This window comes from Salmo salar, chromosome ssa17 (genome assembly GCF_905237065.1).
Source record: "Salmo salar chromosome ssa17, Ssal_v3.1, whole genome shotgun sequence".
Lineage (NCBI taxonomy): Eukaryota > Metazoa > Chordata > Actinopteri > Salmoniformes > Salmonidae > Salmo > Salmo salar.
This window is the reverse complement of record NC_059458.1, coordinates 47808570-47825008: the sequence shown is the minus strand read 5'-3', so window position 1 is coordinate 47825008 and position 16439 is coordinate 47808570. Positions and strand designations below refer to the sequence as shown.

The following is a 16439-nucleotide window of genomic DNA, read 5'->3' as shown; positions in this document are numbered from 1 at the left end:
TCGCTGCTCTGGCACCCCAATGGCGGAACAAGCTCCCTCACGACGCCAGGACAGCGGAGTCAATCACCACCTTCCGGAGACACCTGAAACCCCACCTCTTTAAGGAATACCTGGGATAGGATTAAGTAATCCTTCTATCCCCTCCCGCCAAAAAAAGATATAGATGCACTATTGTAAAGTGGTTGTTCCACTGGATATCATAAGGTGAATGCACCAATTTGTAAGTCGCTCTGGATAAGAGCGTCTGCTAAATGACGTTAATGTAAAAAAAAAAAAAATGTAGTTCTTCAATTTCCTTTGTTAATATGGCCTCTTCGATTTAAATCGCTTTTGTTTTATAGATGAGTACTGAATTGCATAGCCTCTAAAGGCACATTTAAAAGTGTCCCATACAATAATGGGATCTGCTGTACCTATGTTATGTCTGAAAAAGTCAGTTATAAATTCTTCTGTCCTAATTCTAAACAATTTATCATCTAGTAGGCTTTGATTAAATTTCCAATATCCTCGCCCGTGTGGAAATTCTGTAAGAGTAATATATATGCCAATTATGTGATGACCCGACCGCATTCTGTCCCCTATCAAAACTTTTGTAACTTTTGGTGCCAGAGAGAATGACATAAGAAAGTAGTCAAGACGACTAGCTTGACAATGCCTCCGCCGTGTATATCTCACTAGGTCAGGGTATTTAAATCTCCATAAATCCACTAATTCCAATATAGCCATGATATTCATGATTTCCTTAAGTGCCTGAGGGTGATAGTTTGTTGTGTGACTTCTACTTCTTGCTCCGGGAAGAGTGGGGGCTGATACCCCATGGAGTACCCGAAGGGGGAGTCCAATGGCCGAGCAGGGAAGAGTGTTCCTAGCATACTCCACCCACACCAGTTGCTGGCTCCAGTTGGTGGGGTTAGTAGAGATGAGACAACGAAGTGTCATTTCCATGTCTTGATTGGCTCGCTCCGACTGGCCGTTGGATTGGGGATGAAACCCGGAGGACAGGCTGGCCGACGACACGACATGGGCAGTTTTGGTGAACCTGTCCACCACCGTAAGGATGGTGGTGTTGCCGTCTGACTGTTATTTGCTTATGTTGATTTCCTTGAACAATTAAAAAACGCCTTTCGAATTTAACAAGCTATTTTGTCCTGCACTGGGCGCCGTACCATATAAAATCGAAGTGTATGCTGGGCCTGCGTGAGTGGTTTTTTTTCCGGGCGGAGATAATGTTGTTTCCACAAATGGTAGCAAGCAATTTCCATTGATAGAAGTTTGTATTGCACGTTTATTGTACACAATTACTATTATGTGTCCTCTATTGTTCAGTTTCATTGACACTAGGCAGCTATTTAATAGCTAAGTTGCGTCATCCTTCGTAATAGCAAATGTGTTATCTAGCTAACGTTAGCCAGCTAGCTTCCCAACCGCAGAGTTAAACCTTTGAAATTAATGTTTTTATACTAATGTTGGCTAAACCTGCCATTACTGGGGGTCATTTCGGAAGGTAGTATTATGTATGAACCATGAACTTTGCTCGTGCAAGACATATGCCCAACTGATTTCGACGTTAACAGACTGTAGAGAGACTAGCTAACATTAGCTAGTATCCGCTAGCTAGCTAATAGTGATTGGTTTCCAAGCACCCAAGTCCATCTTGAATAGGCACACAGCTACAACAGAGACAATGGATGAGAGCCCAGAAGCTGCTGTGGATAACGATGACCTTGTTATTATTGTGGAAAACGAGGCAGAGAGCTTGCCAGCTGAAGAGGAGAGGGCGAAACAACTAGGAGGTAGCCTCGGTCTCATGGACACTTGCCCTGTCTGCAAGTTGAATTTCCACAACAGAGAGCCGAAACTTCTGCCATGCCTCCACTCTTTCTGCAATAAGTGTCTTCCACCTCCTTCAAGGAACTTAGTCAACACTGAACAACGGCGCGACCCGCAACTTCAAGCGGACAACTCGAAACCACGTGAGCTCCGTCAGTTTCTTTATCGGAAAGTTGATAACTACTGTAGTCAGACTACTAGTCACTGAAGTGCAGGATAATCATTGCAACTTTTCATTAAAACGCAGATTTATTTCTTAACTTGGCCATACTGTCAGATTGGTTGTAATATTAATAGATGCCTTACTAATTTCTGTGTATGTTATTCCACTGGTTCCAGTCAATGTGATCCGCTGCCCAGTGTGTCGACAAGAGTGCTGGGAGGTGGAGGTGCTCGATAACTTCTTTGTGAAGGACTCTGTGGAAGTTCCCAGCAGCACAGTGGAGAAGACCAGTCAGGTGTGTTAATATTGGTTACCAGGAAGGGTCACAAATGGTACGCTCAAATGGGGAAAACATTTTTCAGATGGTGAATCCTTGTCTGGTAAGGTCAGGTAGTAAGTGCTCATTGACCGAGACCCAGGATACCTACAGGGCCTTTAGAAAGTATTCATACCCCTTGACTTATTCCACATTTTGTCGTGTTACAGCTTTTATTCAAAATGGATTTAATATATTTTTTCTCACCCATCTTCCCACATTACCCCATAATGACAAAGTAAAAACTTGAAAATTAAATACAGAACTATTTCATTTACATAAGTATTCACACCCTTGAGTCAATACTTTGTAGAAACAGCGATTACATTTGTGAGTCTTTCTGAGTATGACTTTAAGAACTTTCCACACCTGGATTGTGCAACATTTGTGAATTCATCTCCCAGTGTCTGTTGGAAAGCAGACTGAACCAGGTTTTCCTCTAGGATTTTGCCTGTGCTTAGCTCAGTTTATTTTTTTGTCCTGAAAAACTTCCTAGTCCTTAACAATTCCAATCATACCCATATCATGGTGAAGCCACCACTACGCTTGAAAATATGGATGGTGGTACTCGTAATGTGTTTTGAATTTGCCCCAAATATAACACTTTGAATTCAGGGAAAAATGTTAATTGCTTTGGCACATTTTTTGCAGTATTACTTTAGTGCCTTGTTGTAAACAGGATGCATATTTTGGAATATTTTTGTTCTCTACAGGTTTCCTTTTCACTCTGTCAATTAGGTTAGTTTTGTGGAGTAACTACGATGTTGTTCCATCCTTACTTAGTTCACCCCTTTCACAGCCATTAAACTCTAACTGTTAGTCACTTTCGGCCTCATGGTGAAATCCCTGAGAGGTTTCCTTCCTCTCCGGCAACTGAGTTAGGAAAGATGCCTGTATCTTTGTAGTGACGGTGTGTATTGATAGATAATCAAAATATATGTAAATATTAACTTCACCGTGATCAAAGGGATATTCAATGTCTGCTTTTTTATTTTGACCCATCTACTAATAGAGGTGCCCTACTTTGCGAGGCATTGGAAAACCTCCCTGGTCTTTTGTGATTTTATCTGTGTTTGAAATTCACTGCTCAACTGAGGGACCTTACAGATAATTGTGGGGTACAGAGATGAGGAATTCATTCAAAAATCATGTTAAACAGTGAGTCCATACAACTTATGTGACTTGTTAATCAAATTTTTACTCTTGAACTTATTTAGGCGAGTGACAACAAATCTCTATTTAATTAAATTCAGGCTGTAACACAACAAAATGTGGAATAAGTCAAGGACTGTGAATACTTTCTGAAGGCACTGTATACCATGTGTCACCACTGAAGCGTTCCCTTGCGTAGGACTAAAATCATGGATTCAAGTAAAGGCAAGTTCTTGCTCATATGTTCTACCTTCCCTATTTCCAGGTGTGTATGAGTTGTGATGACAACACAGAGGCCACGGGGTTCTGTGTGGAGTGTGTGGAGTTCCTGTGTGTGACGTGTATTGAGGCCCACCAGCGAGTCAAATTTACCAGGGATCATACCATACGGCAGAAGGAGGAGATGTCCCCAGGTAGCCTACTCTATGAAAATGTGGCTTTCTGAATTGTATACTGTAAGAAAATAGAATGCCAAGGAAGGTGGTAGGTAGGAGCTGCACAACTAAATCCTATGAAACCGAATCACAAATATGTCGATAGGTAAATGCGTAGTGATTTATTTTCTTCTAGGCTAAATTCTTGTCTTATTCCAGAGGCTGTTGGTGCATCCACACAGAAGCCAGTGTTTTGTGACATCCACAAGCAGGAGCCCCTCAAGCTGTTCTGTGAGACCTGCGACCGTCTCACATGCAGAGACTGTCAGCTGCTCAAGCACAAAGACCACAAGTATGACCACATTTATTTATTCACCCTTTATTTATTTTGGAGTGGCGCAGCGGTCTAAGGCACTGCATCACAGTGCTAGAGGCATCACTACAGACCCTGGTTCAATCCCAGGCTGTATCACAACCAGCCGTGATCGGGAGTCCCATAGGGCGGTGCACAATTGGCCCAGCGTCATACTGGTTAGGGTTTGGCCGGTGTAGGCCGTCATTGTAAATAAGAATTTGTTCTTAATTAACTTGCCTAGTTAAATAAATAAAAAAATATGTTTCCAGGTTAGTGTCAGAGAATCTCTTTTGTCGTGCTTAGCTACCATAAAGGGATACTTTGGGATTTTGACAATGAGGCCCCTTATCTACTTCCCCAGAGTCAGGTGAACTAGTGGATACCATTCTTATGTCTCTGTGTCCAGTATGAAGGAAGTTCATTTCGCAAGCCAATGCTAACTAGTGTTAGCTCAATGACGAAGTCTATAGGCATTTGCTAGCATGCTGTATCTGCTAGCACTAACTAAGTCGCTCTGGATAAGCACATCTGCTAAATGACTTAAATGTAACAAGAGACCTACCTATTAGAGGCCTGAGTTGAAACCTACAACAGTCAATATTATGCTCAAACTGGTTCTATATTTTTAAGTATTATTTTTGTACCACATCAGTCTGCTACAGAATCTGTGTCACAGATACATTACATTATCAGTGTGCCCTAGACTCAGTCAAACTTTAACCATAACATTCAGCACTGGCAGACATTTGATACTGACAGTTAAACAGGTCAAAGGTCGGAACATCAACTTATACTCAACAAAAATATAAGTTCAACATGTAAAGTGTTGGGTGTTGGTCCCACGTTTCATGAGCTGAAATAAAAGATACCATGAATTTTCCATATGCACAAAAAGCTTATTTCTCTCAAATTTTGTGTACATTTGTTTACATCCCTGTTAGTGACCATTTCTCCTTTGTGAAGATAATCCATCCACCTGACAGGTGTGGTGTATCAAGAAGTTGATTAAACAGCATGATCATTACACAGGTGCACCTTGTGCTGGGGACAATAAAAGGCCACTCTAAAATGTGCAGTTGTGTCACACAACACAATGTTACAGATGTCTCAAGTTTTGAGGGAGCATGCAATTAGCATGCTGACTGCAGGAATGTCTACCAGAGTTGTTGCCAGAGAATTGAATGTTAATTTCTCTACCATAAGCCACCTCCAACGTCATTTAGAGGATTTGGCAGTATGACAAACCTGCCTCACAACTGCAGACCATGTGTAACCACGCCAGCCCAGGACCTCCATATCCGGCTTCCTGAAACTGAGTAGTATTTCTGTCTGTAATAAATGTCTTGTGGGTGAAAACACATTCTGATTGGTTGTGCCTGGCTCCCCAGTGGGTGGGCCTGGCTCCCAAGTACCCACCCATGGCTGAGCCCCCTGCTCAGTCATGTGAAATCCATAGATTAGGGCCTAATCATTTATTTTAATTGACTGATTTCTTTATGAGCTGTAACGCAGTAAAATTGTTACAGCAGATAGTCTATAATTAACAGACACAAAATGACTTAATTAAATATGGTCCTTAAACATACGTGATTACCTCCTGTTTCCCTTCCCCAAGGGAACGCATCTGTCTGCGTCTCCCTGCACATAGTCATGTTTTTTACATATCAATCCATATCACCAGTAAATCAAATACAGGAAAATAATTACTAAATTTCCCATTACTCTGCATACCTTGTCTCTCCAGTTACCAGTTCCTTGAAGATGCCTACAGAAACCACAGGCAACACCTGGAAAACATGACACATCAGCTACAGGAGAAGAGGAAAGCCATAGAAGAAGTGTCCAATTGCATCAACAATGGGTAATTTATTACATACACTAAACATGCAAACAACTCACATTTTATGTTATGTACATAGACAAGTTCAATAGCATGATTGACTACAGGCAAACTCATAATTTCCTTTTCCACTTCTATCTTTATTCTTTCAGACTCCAGCAAGTTGATGAAAACCGCAAGTCTGTCACCAATGAGATAAAGAAGTCAATTTGCAACTTGATCATGGAGATCAACAGAAAGGGAAAAATCTTGGTCAATCAACTTGAGGTATGCTTGTTAAATAGGACATGAGCAATCATGTTGTCATTCCACCACATAATTAAATAATGTACACTTCTGCAGACATGGCTCTAATTACACTATGTGAGCATATTTGTAAGTAGCTTTGTGCTAATCATGGTGGTTGTGTCAGACACTGACGAAGGACCATGAGGTCGGACTGAAGAAACAACAAGAAGATGTCAGCCACCTCACCAGACATCTAGATCACGTCATCAACTTCACCAAGTGGGCCACAGCCAGTCACAGTGGCACAGCTCTGCTGTACTGCAAGAGACTGGTAGGAACCATAACTTTCACTGGGGAGTTGGATTTATTTTTGGCCTACCTTTTAATCCCACAAGGGAAAATGTTGACCTAAATTGTTCAGACAGCTCTGTGTGGAAATACACATTAAAAACTGAATTTGTGATGTTCAAAAGCATTTGAGTGATTCAGAAACCTTTTCTTTCAGATTCTTTGCCAAATCCATTACCTAATGAGGGCCAACTGTAACGCATCCATCGTCCCTCAGAGCTCAGTCCGCTTCCAGTGCCGCTCCGGTTTCTGGGCCTCAAATGTCGACCTTGGTAAGAACGCTAAAACTTCAGTTCTGACGGATACTGTCGGCCTAATCCCAAATAATCCCCATGATGTTAAATTCAGACCTTGTTGAACTAATGTTTGTTCATGTTTCTGTGCATTTCCTAAGGGTCTTTGGCAGTAGAGAGAATCCCTGGTCGTCAGCCCAGTTCCATGCAGCAGGGCTTCCCTCCTGGCCAGCCTGGCCCCGGCCCTAGAGGAGAGGGCCCTCCCGGGGCCTTCCCTCCAGGCTCCTCCGCCCATCAGCGTGGGAGCACCCTGGCCCAGCTCCAGCTGCAGGTAGAGAAGCTTGCCCAGCACCCCAACAGGGCTGGACAGCCCCCTCCCAACCATTGGTCCTGGTACCAGCAGGGTCTGAAACTACCGGGGCCAGGTCCAGGGGGCCCACCTCCACAGAGGCCCCACCAGGGGGGTTCTCCATCACAGGGTCCCCCCAACTTGGTCCAGATCCAGCAGCCAGGCCGGAGTTATGGACCCCCCGGGCCCCAAACCCATCCCAACCCCAGGAGCCCCACCTCTATGCTGCAAAACACAGGCTTCCCTCCTCAGGTATGTGTGTGATTCTTTTTTTCTTTTTTTCTAATCCCTTTTTGATGTAGATTTGCTCTTTGCTGAGTCACTGAGACCATGCTATTTCAGTTATGATAAAATAGAGACAAGCTGATGCAAAGGAACCAATTATGATTTGTGTTATTGTCTTTTTTTTTTTGTCGTAATTGCAAGACTTGTGAAAAATGCTTGCCTCTGACGTTTGCCGAATCTCATTCTAGTCTTTAAGGGATCTCATCCACAACTCCAGCTTCCCTCCCAAACCAATGGATGTGCTACAGGGTACCTCCCGCTACTCTCATGCACCTCCTAACACAGGACCCATCAGCACTCAAGCCTCTATACACCAGGTATATGCGGTTTCCTATAAACTGAAGCTGAACCTCATTATTTAATATATTTTATTTCTCTGGTTGTGTATTTACCACACACAAACAAACAAACAAACGAGAAATAGAGTAAGTCTTTGGTGGTTGTTCTCAGCGTAACATGATGGAAGCCGCACAACTGAGGAGGAGTGACCCCAGTGGATCTTCATCATTATCCATACCCAACCCCAGAGCTAGTTATGCTCCGAGCCTAGCCACTGCCTTCCCAGACCGACATGGTAGGCGTTTCACCCTCACACTTCCCTCATTTGTTAGATGCAAAACAAACTTGAAATATAATTAAATCAGCTATTCATGCCCAATCATACATTTATCTCAATTTAACCCATTTCTCTTTCTCCCCTCAGCACAAGGAAGACAGAATTCCCCCATGTCCAAATCTGAAGCCAACATAGGGTAGGTGAACCCTAGTATGTACCGTGTGGTTGGTGTGTTCCTGGTTGTAATATCTATGGTTATATACTGTATGGTTGACGTGTTCCTCGTTGTAATATCTGTGGTTCTGTGTTGAAGGTCTGCTTCCTGGAAGCGCACAGAGCCTCATGCTGCGGCTCCCCCCTCAGCTAAGCGGAGGCGAAGGTCGTCCCCCGGACCAATCATCGTCATCAAGGACGAACCAGAGGACGATGACGAAGTCAGCTTTGTAAGTATGAGTGCATGTAATCTGTGTGCCTTTGAAATATGTATATTCTATACAATCATATATCTCCCTAGTGTCTCTTCCATCTTCCAGGTGCAGTCTAGTGTTGGAGCCTCAGCCAGCCTGCCAGACAGCAGTACAGGCATCCAGCCCAAGCCCCAGCAGCAGTCTTTCCCAGCACCCATGGTGGAGCTCCAGCTAGAGCCAGAGCCCCAGCTAGAGCCAGAGCCCCAGCTAGAGCCAGAGCCCCAGCTAGAGCCAGAGCCCCAGCTAGAGCCCCAGCTAGAACCAGAGCCCCAGCCAGAGGCCCAGCCCCAGCCAGAGGCCCAGCCCCAGCCAGAGGCCCAGCCCCAGCCAGAGGCCCAGCCCCAGCCAGAGGCCCAGCTAGAGCCAGAGGCCCAGCCAGAGACCCAGGTAGAGCTAGAGGCAGACTCCCAACCAGACCGAGAAAATGCCCCAGGTCTCCCTGAAGACGACCCGAATGAAGACTGGTGCGCCGTGTGTCAGAATGGGGGAGAACTGCTCTGCTGTGACAGATGTCCCAAAGTCTTCCATCTGAACTGTCATATACCTTCACTTAGAGAGTCTCCCAGGTAATTAACACCTACTTTAACATTTCTATGCACCACTCACAGCTGCACCGTCCTGCCTGCTCTGCCTGTTATAGTTAATACAGCTGTCTCTGAAGGGTGATAAGTGTGCAGTACCTTGTAATATGAACTGGGAATTGTTTACCCCCAAAGTGAGACAAGAGACTGCAATATTGTGAATTCACTAACCTGTCTGTGTTTCCAGTGGTGAGTGGTTCTGTTCGTTCTGTCGTGACCTGGCCAGTCCTGAGATGGAGTATAACCCAGATAGCCAGGGAGAATCACCAGCCATGAAGGAAGAGCCAGGATCAGAGAGATTCCCTCCAGTTGATAAAAGGAAATGTGAGAGACTGTTACTCTGCATCTACTGCAACGAGTTCAGTACAGATTTCCAGGAGCCTGCTTCACCCTCGGTAAGACTGCAACTACCCCATAGAACATTTTTGCTCTATGGTTTTAATTCAATCAATACGATACGACTTTGTCTATCGGGTCAGAAAATGGTCTCCCAATCCCCAAAATGGTCTCCCAATCCCCCGACACCACACCATTCATTTTGGATAATTTATCACAGTTAGGTAATGATGCTTCCCCCATCTATGTCCAGTCAATCCCAGAGTATAAGGAGCTGATTGAGACTCCAATGGACCTGTCTATAGTGAAGAGCAGGCTGGAGTCGAAGGAGAGCCCATGTTACTGCAGTGCTGAGGAGTTTGTCAAGGATGTCAGGCTCATATTCAGGAACTGTGCAAAGTATTACCAGGTACGGCAAGACTACACGACACACAATATGACGCACTTGGTTTGGATTATGGTGCTTGCTTACAACGCTAAGATTCACATTTTGGTTTTGTATTGAACCACAAAACTGAAAATGCCCCAGTTTCCCAGACCCAGGTTAAGCCTATTTAGAACGGACTAAAAGTATGCTCAAAGTCCAGTAGAAGGCTTATTTCAGAAACCAGCCCTAAATGTGTTAACAAAATTGTGACACACACCACTTGTTTGTTTAATTAGAGATATACATAGCATACATTGACGTGCTTGTTTTCCTGTTTTATTCCCTATGACAGTGCTGTCTGTGCTTTTGCTTCTGCTTTGCTTGCTCTTTGAGCCTGGGTAGCCATAAAGCACTTTGTGACAACTACTGATGTAAAAAGGGCTTTATAAAATACATTTGTTTGATTGACAGGCAGACACTGAGGTGGGAGCTGCAGGACTGAGCCTGGAGGAGTACTTTGAAGAGCAGCTGAAGCTCCTCTACCAAGACAGGAGCTTCTCTGGGGGCAGAGAGGAGGGCATGATACCCCCTGTGGAGGATGAGATGGAAGAAGGGATGGAAGACGACGGGATGGCTCCTAACGAAGGGGATATGCCCCCGGTCGAGGACGATCTAACACCTGTTGAAGAAGGGATGCCTTCTATGGAGAAAGAAGGAACGGAAGAGGCTCCTGTGGAAGGAGGGATGGAGGAAGAAGGGATACCTCCTTTAGAAGAGAGCATGGAAGGGGAAGAGACTTCTCCAGTGAAAGGAGACTCACCACCTTCTGATGCTACTGAACTAGTAGATCCATCAACAAGGGGTGCATCATCACCCAACCTTCCCAGCAAGGATGCTCCTCAACCCCTCTCAGATACCCCAGACAACCCTCCTTCCGAGGAGGCCCCCCAACCCCTCTCAGATACCCCAGACAACCCTCCTGACACCAGCCCTGCTGACTCCCAGGACACCAGCCCTGCTGCAGGCTTCACCACAGAAAATGAGGGGACGACTGAAGAAGTGCGAGACGAAGCAGAAGAGGAATGATTCTTGTTCTTCCACTGTAAATTGGACAGACAATAAAGCTTTTAGAATTATCTACAGGATCTGTTGTCTGAAAATACAGGGAGACCTCTTTGCTGCGTCATACACTTTTTTATATGATTTTCAATAATAAATAAAAAAAAAACAGAAAGCTGGGATGTTTAACAGGGTACAGAGATGGACAATGAATGCACAAATGTTTGTCTTGTTACAAAGCAATGTAGCTTCATGTATGAACTAATAATGCACAGACTGTTCTGTCTGCTGAGATTGAGAAGTTACAATCATGCTGTAACTGATGAACTTTCTACAATAACAATCATAACACACAAATAATGTCCATTATTATTGATAAGTTGTCTGCAATTTTCCATGTTGGCTTTTGTAAAGATGAATGCCATATAATACTGTATATTTAAAATAATGTAAGTGATATTATTTATCCAACTCTTAAGAAAAATAACTGCAAAGACAGAACTCCATGAAAACCATAGCCCTACATCACATCTTAACTCAAAGTTTTTGATAAAGGTCAATAATGTTTGTAACTTGTATGTATAGTTGTGTTTGTTATAATTTAGTTAAATTATAGGCTCCTCTTGTACAGAGCATTGTTAAGGAGGTATTCTGAAAGGTGGACTCAGCGATATAACATAGATGCAAAAGGCAAACAGCATAGTGGGTCAATTTCAGCGACAACTAAGAGCGTGCGGCTCAACTTCTCCGCTGTTTTGATGCCCTGGCTACTGTGAAGAGAACTGTGTACGTGAGCAGATACTGTGTGAGAGCGAAGTGTTGCATCCGCTCATCTCAATATCTGCTGTGCTGATGGTGGCAATGTCATTTTTCTGAGTCTACCTTTAAGACTGTGTTCACTAGATTACAGGGATGTAAAATGAAAGTGCAGTGTTCTCGAATGGTGCTGCTTGATTTTTGGCATGTAAAGAGAACCAAACTGTAGCCCTCACTTTTCCTTGTTGCATGTTTTCTTGTTGCCTGGCTACCCAGACATGGTCTGGCCAAACGCTACGGCCACAGACGTTATTTCTTCTCCACTATCAGTCTGGATCTGAGTACCTGCTCAACCCTTCACCGAATGCGAACACATTCGGGGCCGTCTGATTGATCCAGAAACCGATGGGTTGGGCCAGAGCCAGAACACACGTGGATAAAGCATCCAGTTAGAAGATGTGTAATTGACTTTGAGACTGATTGGTTAGAGATTATCCAATCGATGAGGACTTTGTTTTGAACAACGCCCCTCATCGCCACCACAAGGCTTCAATAGATGCTGTAAAGAGGTCACTGGAAAGTAGACTTTGGGGGATAGAAGAAGGATGCCAGATTGGTGCACAGTCAACAAATCTGATCTAACAAAGTGCATATTCGTCAAATCCGTCGTGATTGATGTATTGTAACAGGCCCACTGGTTACTAAAGTCTGATTTGGATTTATTTGGCTGCATAACATTTAGAAGTAGTCCCTTTTCAGGTTTAGAAGTGAATGCTAAATGCTAACTCCTGTTGGTATAAGCTGGTAGCATACAGTAAAACTTGAATGAAACGCTGAATCTCAAATAGCCGCCTGTCCCTTTTAATAGCCAGGCAATGGCACACATTTCAGCAAATAAACGCCCCTTTCAAAGAAACGCAGGGTCTAAATTAATTGTTTACAGAGGTTCCATCAATGACCAAAAACAGTCAACAACTTCCGGAGTACAGACCCCCAAAAATCGCCCGATCGCCTTCTAGTGGCGAAAGTAAGAACTGCCGAAAATGCAGTCAAGGAGAATAATGATTCTGTCAATGAAAAGTTTAAATATTTTTTTTAACAGAGGCATACTAGGACAAAAGAAACTTGACACAATGTGTACATGATAACACAGTGTAGGAAATGAAGAAATGTATTAAAATGCTGGAAGTGAATGCTGGAATTAAACAATTAAATATGCAAATGAGCAAAAGTTGTGTGGATTAAGGAAAATAGATGCCTGGCTCACATTGAAGCCTGTCTCAAGTAGATGCCTGTTGTGTTCGGTGATTTAAGAAAATAAACACTGGGCTATTAATTGTGGTAGCTAGTATAGAGAAATCAGTGGTGTTAGTCAAAGTGTTTTTATTTTTTAATTGTATTTCACCTTTATTTAACCAGGTAGGCCAGTTGGTTGGCTATTTCTTTGTCAACTTGTCTATAATAAGATACATTCAACTTCTCTTCTGCCATTATATGTTGCCATAGAAGACTATATAAACCATTGCTCACGAGAATAATGTCATAGACCGATAGAATGTTTCGAATCTAGTTGACATTGGTTAAGTTTCTCTGTTTTTTTCGCAGAGCAAAGACATTCAGGGACCTGGCAAGAAAATGTAATAACAAAAAATGGCTGTTAAAAATGTCCTTAAATCAGTTTTACCAGTTGTAAGGAAATAGAAAGCTGTGAAAACTACTCAACATGTTTCTGATAGGATTTCAGTTCGAATTGGATGCATATTTTATGTGGTTGAAATACTATCAGCTTTTATAATGATGATAAAGATAGATACCTTCTGTAGAGGTGCTAACTGTGCATTCACATTCTCTCAAGATGTTGAAATAAATCAATCATATTTCTCCACCCAAAAGTTTGCCTACGTTCGAGCTGCCCTTTCGAGCTACTTTTGTACACTATATATACAAAAGTATGTGGACACCACTTCAAATTAGTGGATTCGGCTATTTCAGCCACACCCGATGCTGACAGGTGTATAAAATTGAGCACACAGCCATGCAATCCCCATAGACAAACATTGGCAGTAGAATGGCCTTACTCAAGAGCTCAGTGACTTTCAACATGGCACCGTAATAGGATGCCACCTTTCCAACAGTTCGAGCTCCCCGGTCAACTGTAAGTGCTGTTATTGTGAAGTGGGAATGTCTAGAAGCAACAACGGCTTAGCCGCGAAGTGGTAGGTCACACAAGCTCACAGAACGGGATTGCTGAGTGCTGAAGTGTGTCGTGACGTGACTACTATTAATCTGATGACTGTTATTTATCAAATCAAATAACTATGTTTAATTGTTACTCAATTAAATTAATCATGTAACAATTAACTAATTAGGAATTTGGGGCACCACGGGAAAAGTTGTTTAACGAGTTACCATCTCCTGAATTAAACTCTAAAGATATATAGATATCTCTTACATCAATAACAGTCACTTATTAATCATTACCTCTGAATGTCGTAGACCTCTTGAATCCACAAGAACCCCAGCCTTTCTGATTATTCAGTTCTACACAAATTGATTTAATTGTTTATTTACTAACAACACAGAATACACATACACACTTACATGAGACAAAAGTTCCTAGTGGACTGACAAGATATGACAGCTTGTTAGACATGGAGAGGGAGGGGTAGAGAAAGAGAGGGAGAGACAAAGAGAGTCAAACTTATCGTACATTTGAAAACTACCCTCAAAGTAATAATACTACTTTGCTCACGAACCACTGCTTGTTTGGGTAAGGAATGCAATGTATTTACATGTAGATGTCGTTGTCGTCTCTCTGTTGAAACCAAACAGTCCTTCTACGAAGAAGGGGCTGGATGGGTGTAAGGCTCTGGTTGTCCAACAGAGGTCACAATATCCTTCTTTGTATCGCTTCTCTGGTAGTGAAGTGTTTGTTAGAACAGACACCTGAGACGCACTAACGATTGTCTGAGATGGGATTCTCCTTCCCATGTTGTGTCTTTAGTCAAAGTTCTAGGACCACTTTGACATGCACAGCTGCAGACTGGTCTCGTAGTGTAGATTATCTTCTCACTTCCTGTTGGTAGGTTCAGAGTTTCCAACCATTTCGTAACGTTCAGCTCCTGCTTCACGTCGGCTGGTCTGGTAGTTTCAACCATTTCAACGTGTGAACCACGGTCTCAACGTCTTTTGGCCTGATATGTTAATTCTTAGTAAGTCATTTTAAGCACTCTGGTCGGAAAGGTGGTTCCATCACACTGACACGCTCTTCTGACCTCATTAGGGGCGTGGTTTAGTTAATGTGCAATTGACATGAAAAACCATTATCTCGTTAGAAGACTAAAATCAGTGAGGTGTCTGTGTCCCAAAAGCATTTGATGATTGGCGTGTAGGCTACAGTTATAGGTCCTAAATACAGTTATAAGCCCTAACGCACTAATGCCAGATTACCTAAAATAATGAAAGAAAAACCTCAATGTATCCTATAGCTATAAATTGCACAATAATGATAAATGTATGGATTTTTTAAGGTATTGTTCAACCCGCCTGCCACTCACCGCCCTTCATCCACACAATATTTCATGACCCTAAACCCACCCGCCCCACAGATATAACCACAGGGACTGTTGGTTATGAGTCAACCCACACATCACTAATCCACATGTACCAGGATAACTTTTACACTTATGTCAATACATAGCAGTCAGTGGGGAAAAGATGAGTGACAACCAATTGAAGCTTATGCCAATACATTCCAGTCGATGGGAAAATATGAAAAGTTGAGACTCACAAACCGACAGACATCTCTCTCTCTTTCCTCTAATCCCCCTTCTCCCCGTCTCTCTTCTCTCCCACCTCCTTCTCCTCACCCCCCACTGTTTCTTTCTCTCAACCTCATATTTATCCCCCTTTCTCTTCTCTTCTCTCTCCCACCCCCTTCTTTTACCACCTCCAACCTCTCCCCCTCTCTCTCCCTCCACCCTCTTTTCTATCTCTTTCTTTGTCTCCCTCCTCTATCTCCCCTCTTTCCTCTCTCTCCCCCTCCCTCCTTCACCCTCTCCCTTTCTCTCTCCCTTTCTCTATCCCCTTTACTCACTCTCCCCCTTCTCTTTCTCCCTCTTCTCTCACTTCCTCCTCCTAGACAGAGAGGCAGAAAGACAGACACACAGACAGGTAGGCAGACAGACAACACACACAGACAGAAACACAGGCAGACAGGTAGAAACACAGGCAGACAGGCAGAAACACAGACAGACAGACCGGCAGGCAGACAGACATGCAGACTCTCTCCCCTCCCTCCTCTCTCTCCCCCTCCCTCCTTCACCCTCTCCCTTTCTCTCTCCCCCTCCCTCACTCTTCCCCTTCTCTCTCCCTCTTCTCGCTCTCCTCCCTCCATTATCTCTCCCTCATTCTTTCTCTTTCTCTCCCTCCCCCTCTTCCCATCTCTCTCTCCAACCTCCACAGACAGGATATTCACTCATAAATATGTGTCAAGGACATTGACGCGTAAGTCAATGCATTGCATTCAAGGCAAAAAAGTTGGTGATACAGCTGCAATGGGTAAATTGGTGAAAAACTCAGACAGGCAGACAGACTGACAGACAGGCAGACAGACCGGCAAGCAGGAAAACAGAGAGACAGATGCAGACAGACAGACACAGGCAGGTAGGCAGACAGAAAGACAGACAGACAGACACAGACAATCCATCTAAAAAAAAAAGACCCATACCCTCTTCAGAATTCATTCTAACAAGGCTTTAAGCTTCTAGAACTGCAAGATTATTGTGTCCAATGGAGATCAAAAAATACTTTGAGTCGATTGACTTCAAATATCATATGTCGAG

The 16439-nt window shown here is 43.4% G+C and overlaps 1 protein-coding gene across 2 annotated transcripts; it reads left to right on the top strand.

Moving 5' to 3' along the window:
- The first annotated feature begins 907 nt into the window (after nt 1-907).
- On the top strand, nt 908-12821 carry LOC106575954 (transcription intermediary factor 1-alpha). Of its 2 annotated transcripts, none has more exons than XM_014152725.2 (17): nt 908-1982; nt 2170-2288; nt 3727-3874; nt 4055-4187; nt 5935-6051; nt 6183-6297; nt 6443-6589; nt 6764-6878; nt 7001-7440; nt 7662-7790; nt 7924-8047; nt 8177-8225; nt 8343-8472; nt 8563-9062; nt 9265-9472; nt 9667-9822; nt 10252-12821. In XM_014152725.2, exons 1-17 carry the CDS (start codon nt 1685-1687, stop codon nt 10864-10866), a joined length of 3543 nt encoding a protein of 1180 aa, XP_014008200.2. In that variant the 5' UTR covers nt 908-1684; the 3' UTR covers nt 10867-12821. The 2 variants fall into 2 exon arrangements, with proteins under 2 accessions (XP_014008200.2, XP_014008201.2); XM_014152726.2 differs by having other exon boundaries at nt 911-1973.
- The last annotated feature ends 3618 nt before the right edge of the window (nt 12822-16439 follow it).

Bases quoted from the DNA above. Each gene is read 5' to 3' on its own strand.
- LOC106575954 (XM_014152725.2), top strand. From the start codon at position 1,685: ATGGATGAGAGCCCAGAAGCTGCTGTGGATAACGATGACCTTGTTATT. The intron at 7,791-7,923 runs GTATATGCGGTT...GGTTGTTCTCAG, and splicing joins CTCAAGCCTCTATACACCAG to CGTAACATGATGGAAGCCGC. The intron at 8,226-8,342 runs GTAGGTGAACCC...TCTGTGTTGAAG, and splicing joins AAATCTGAAGCCAACATAGG to GTCTGCTTCCTGGAAGCGCA.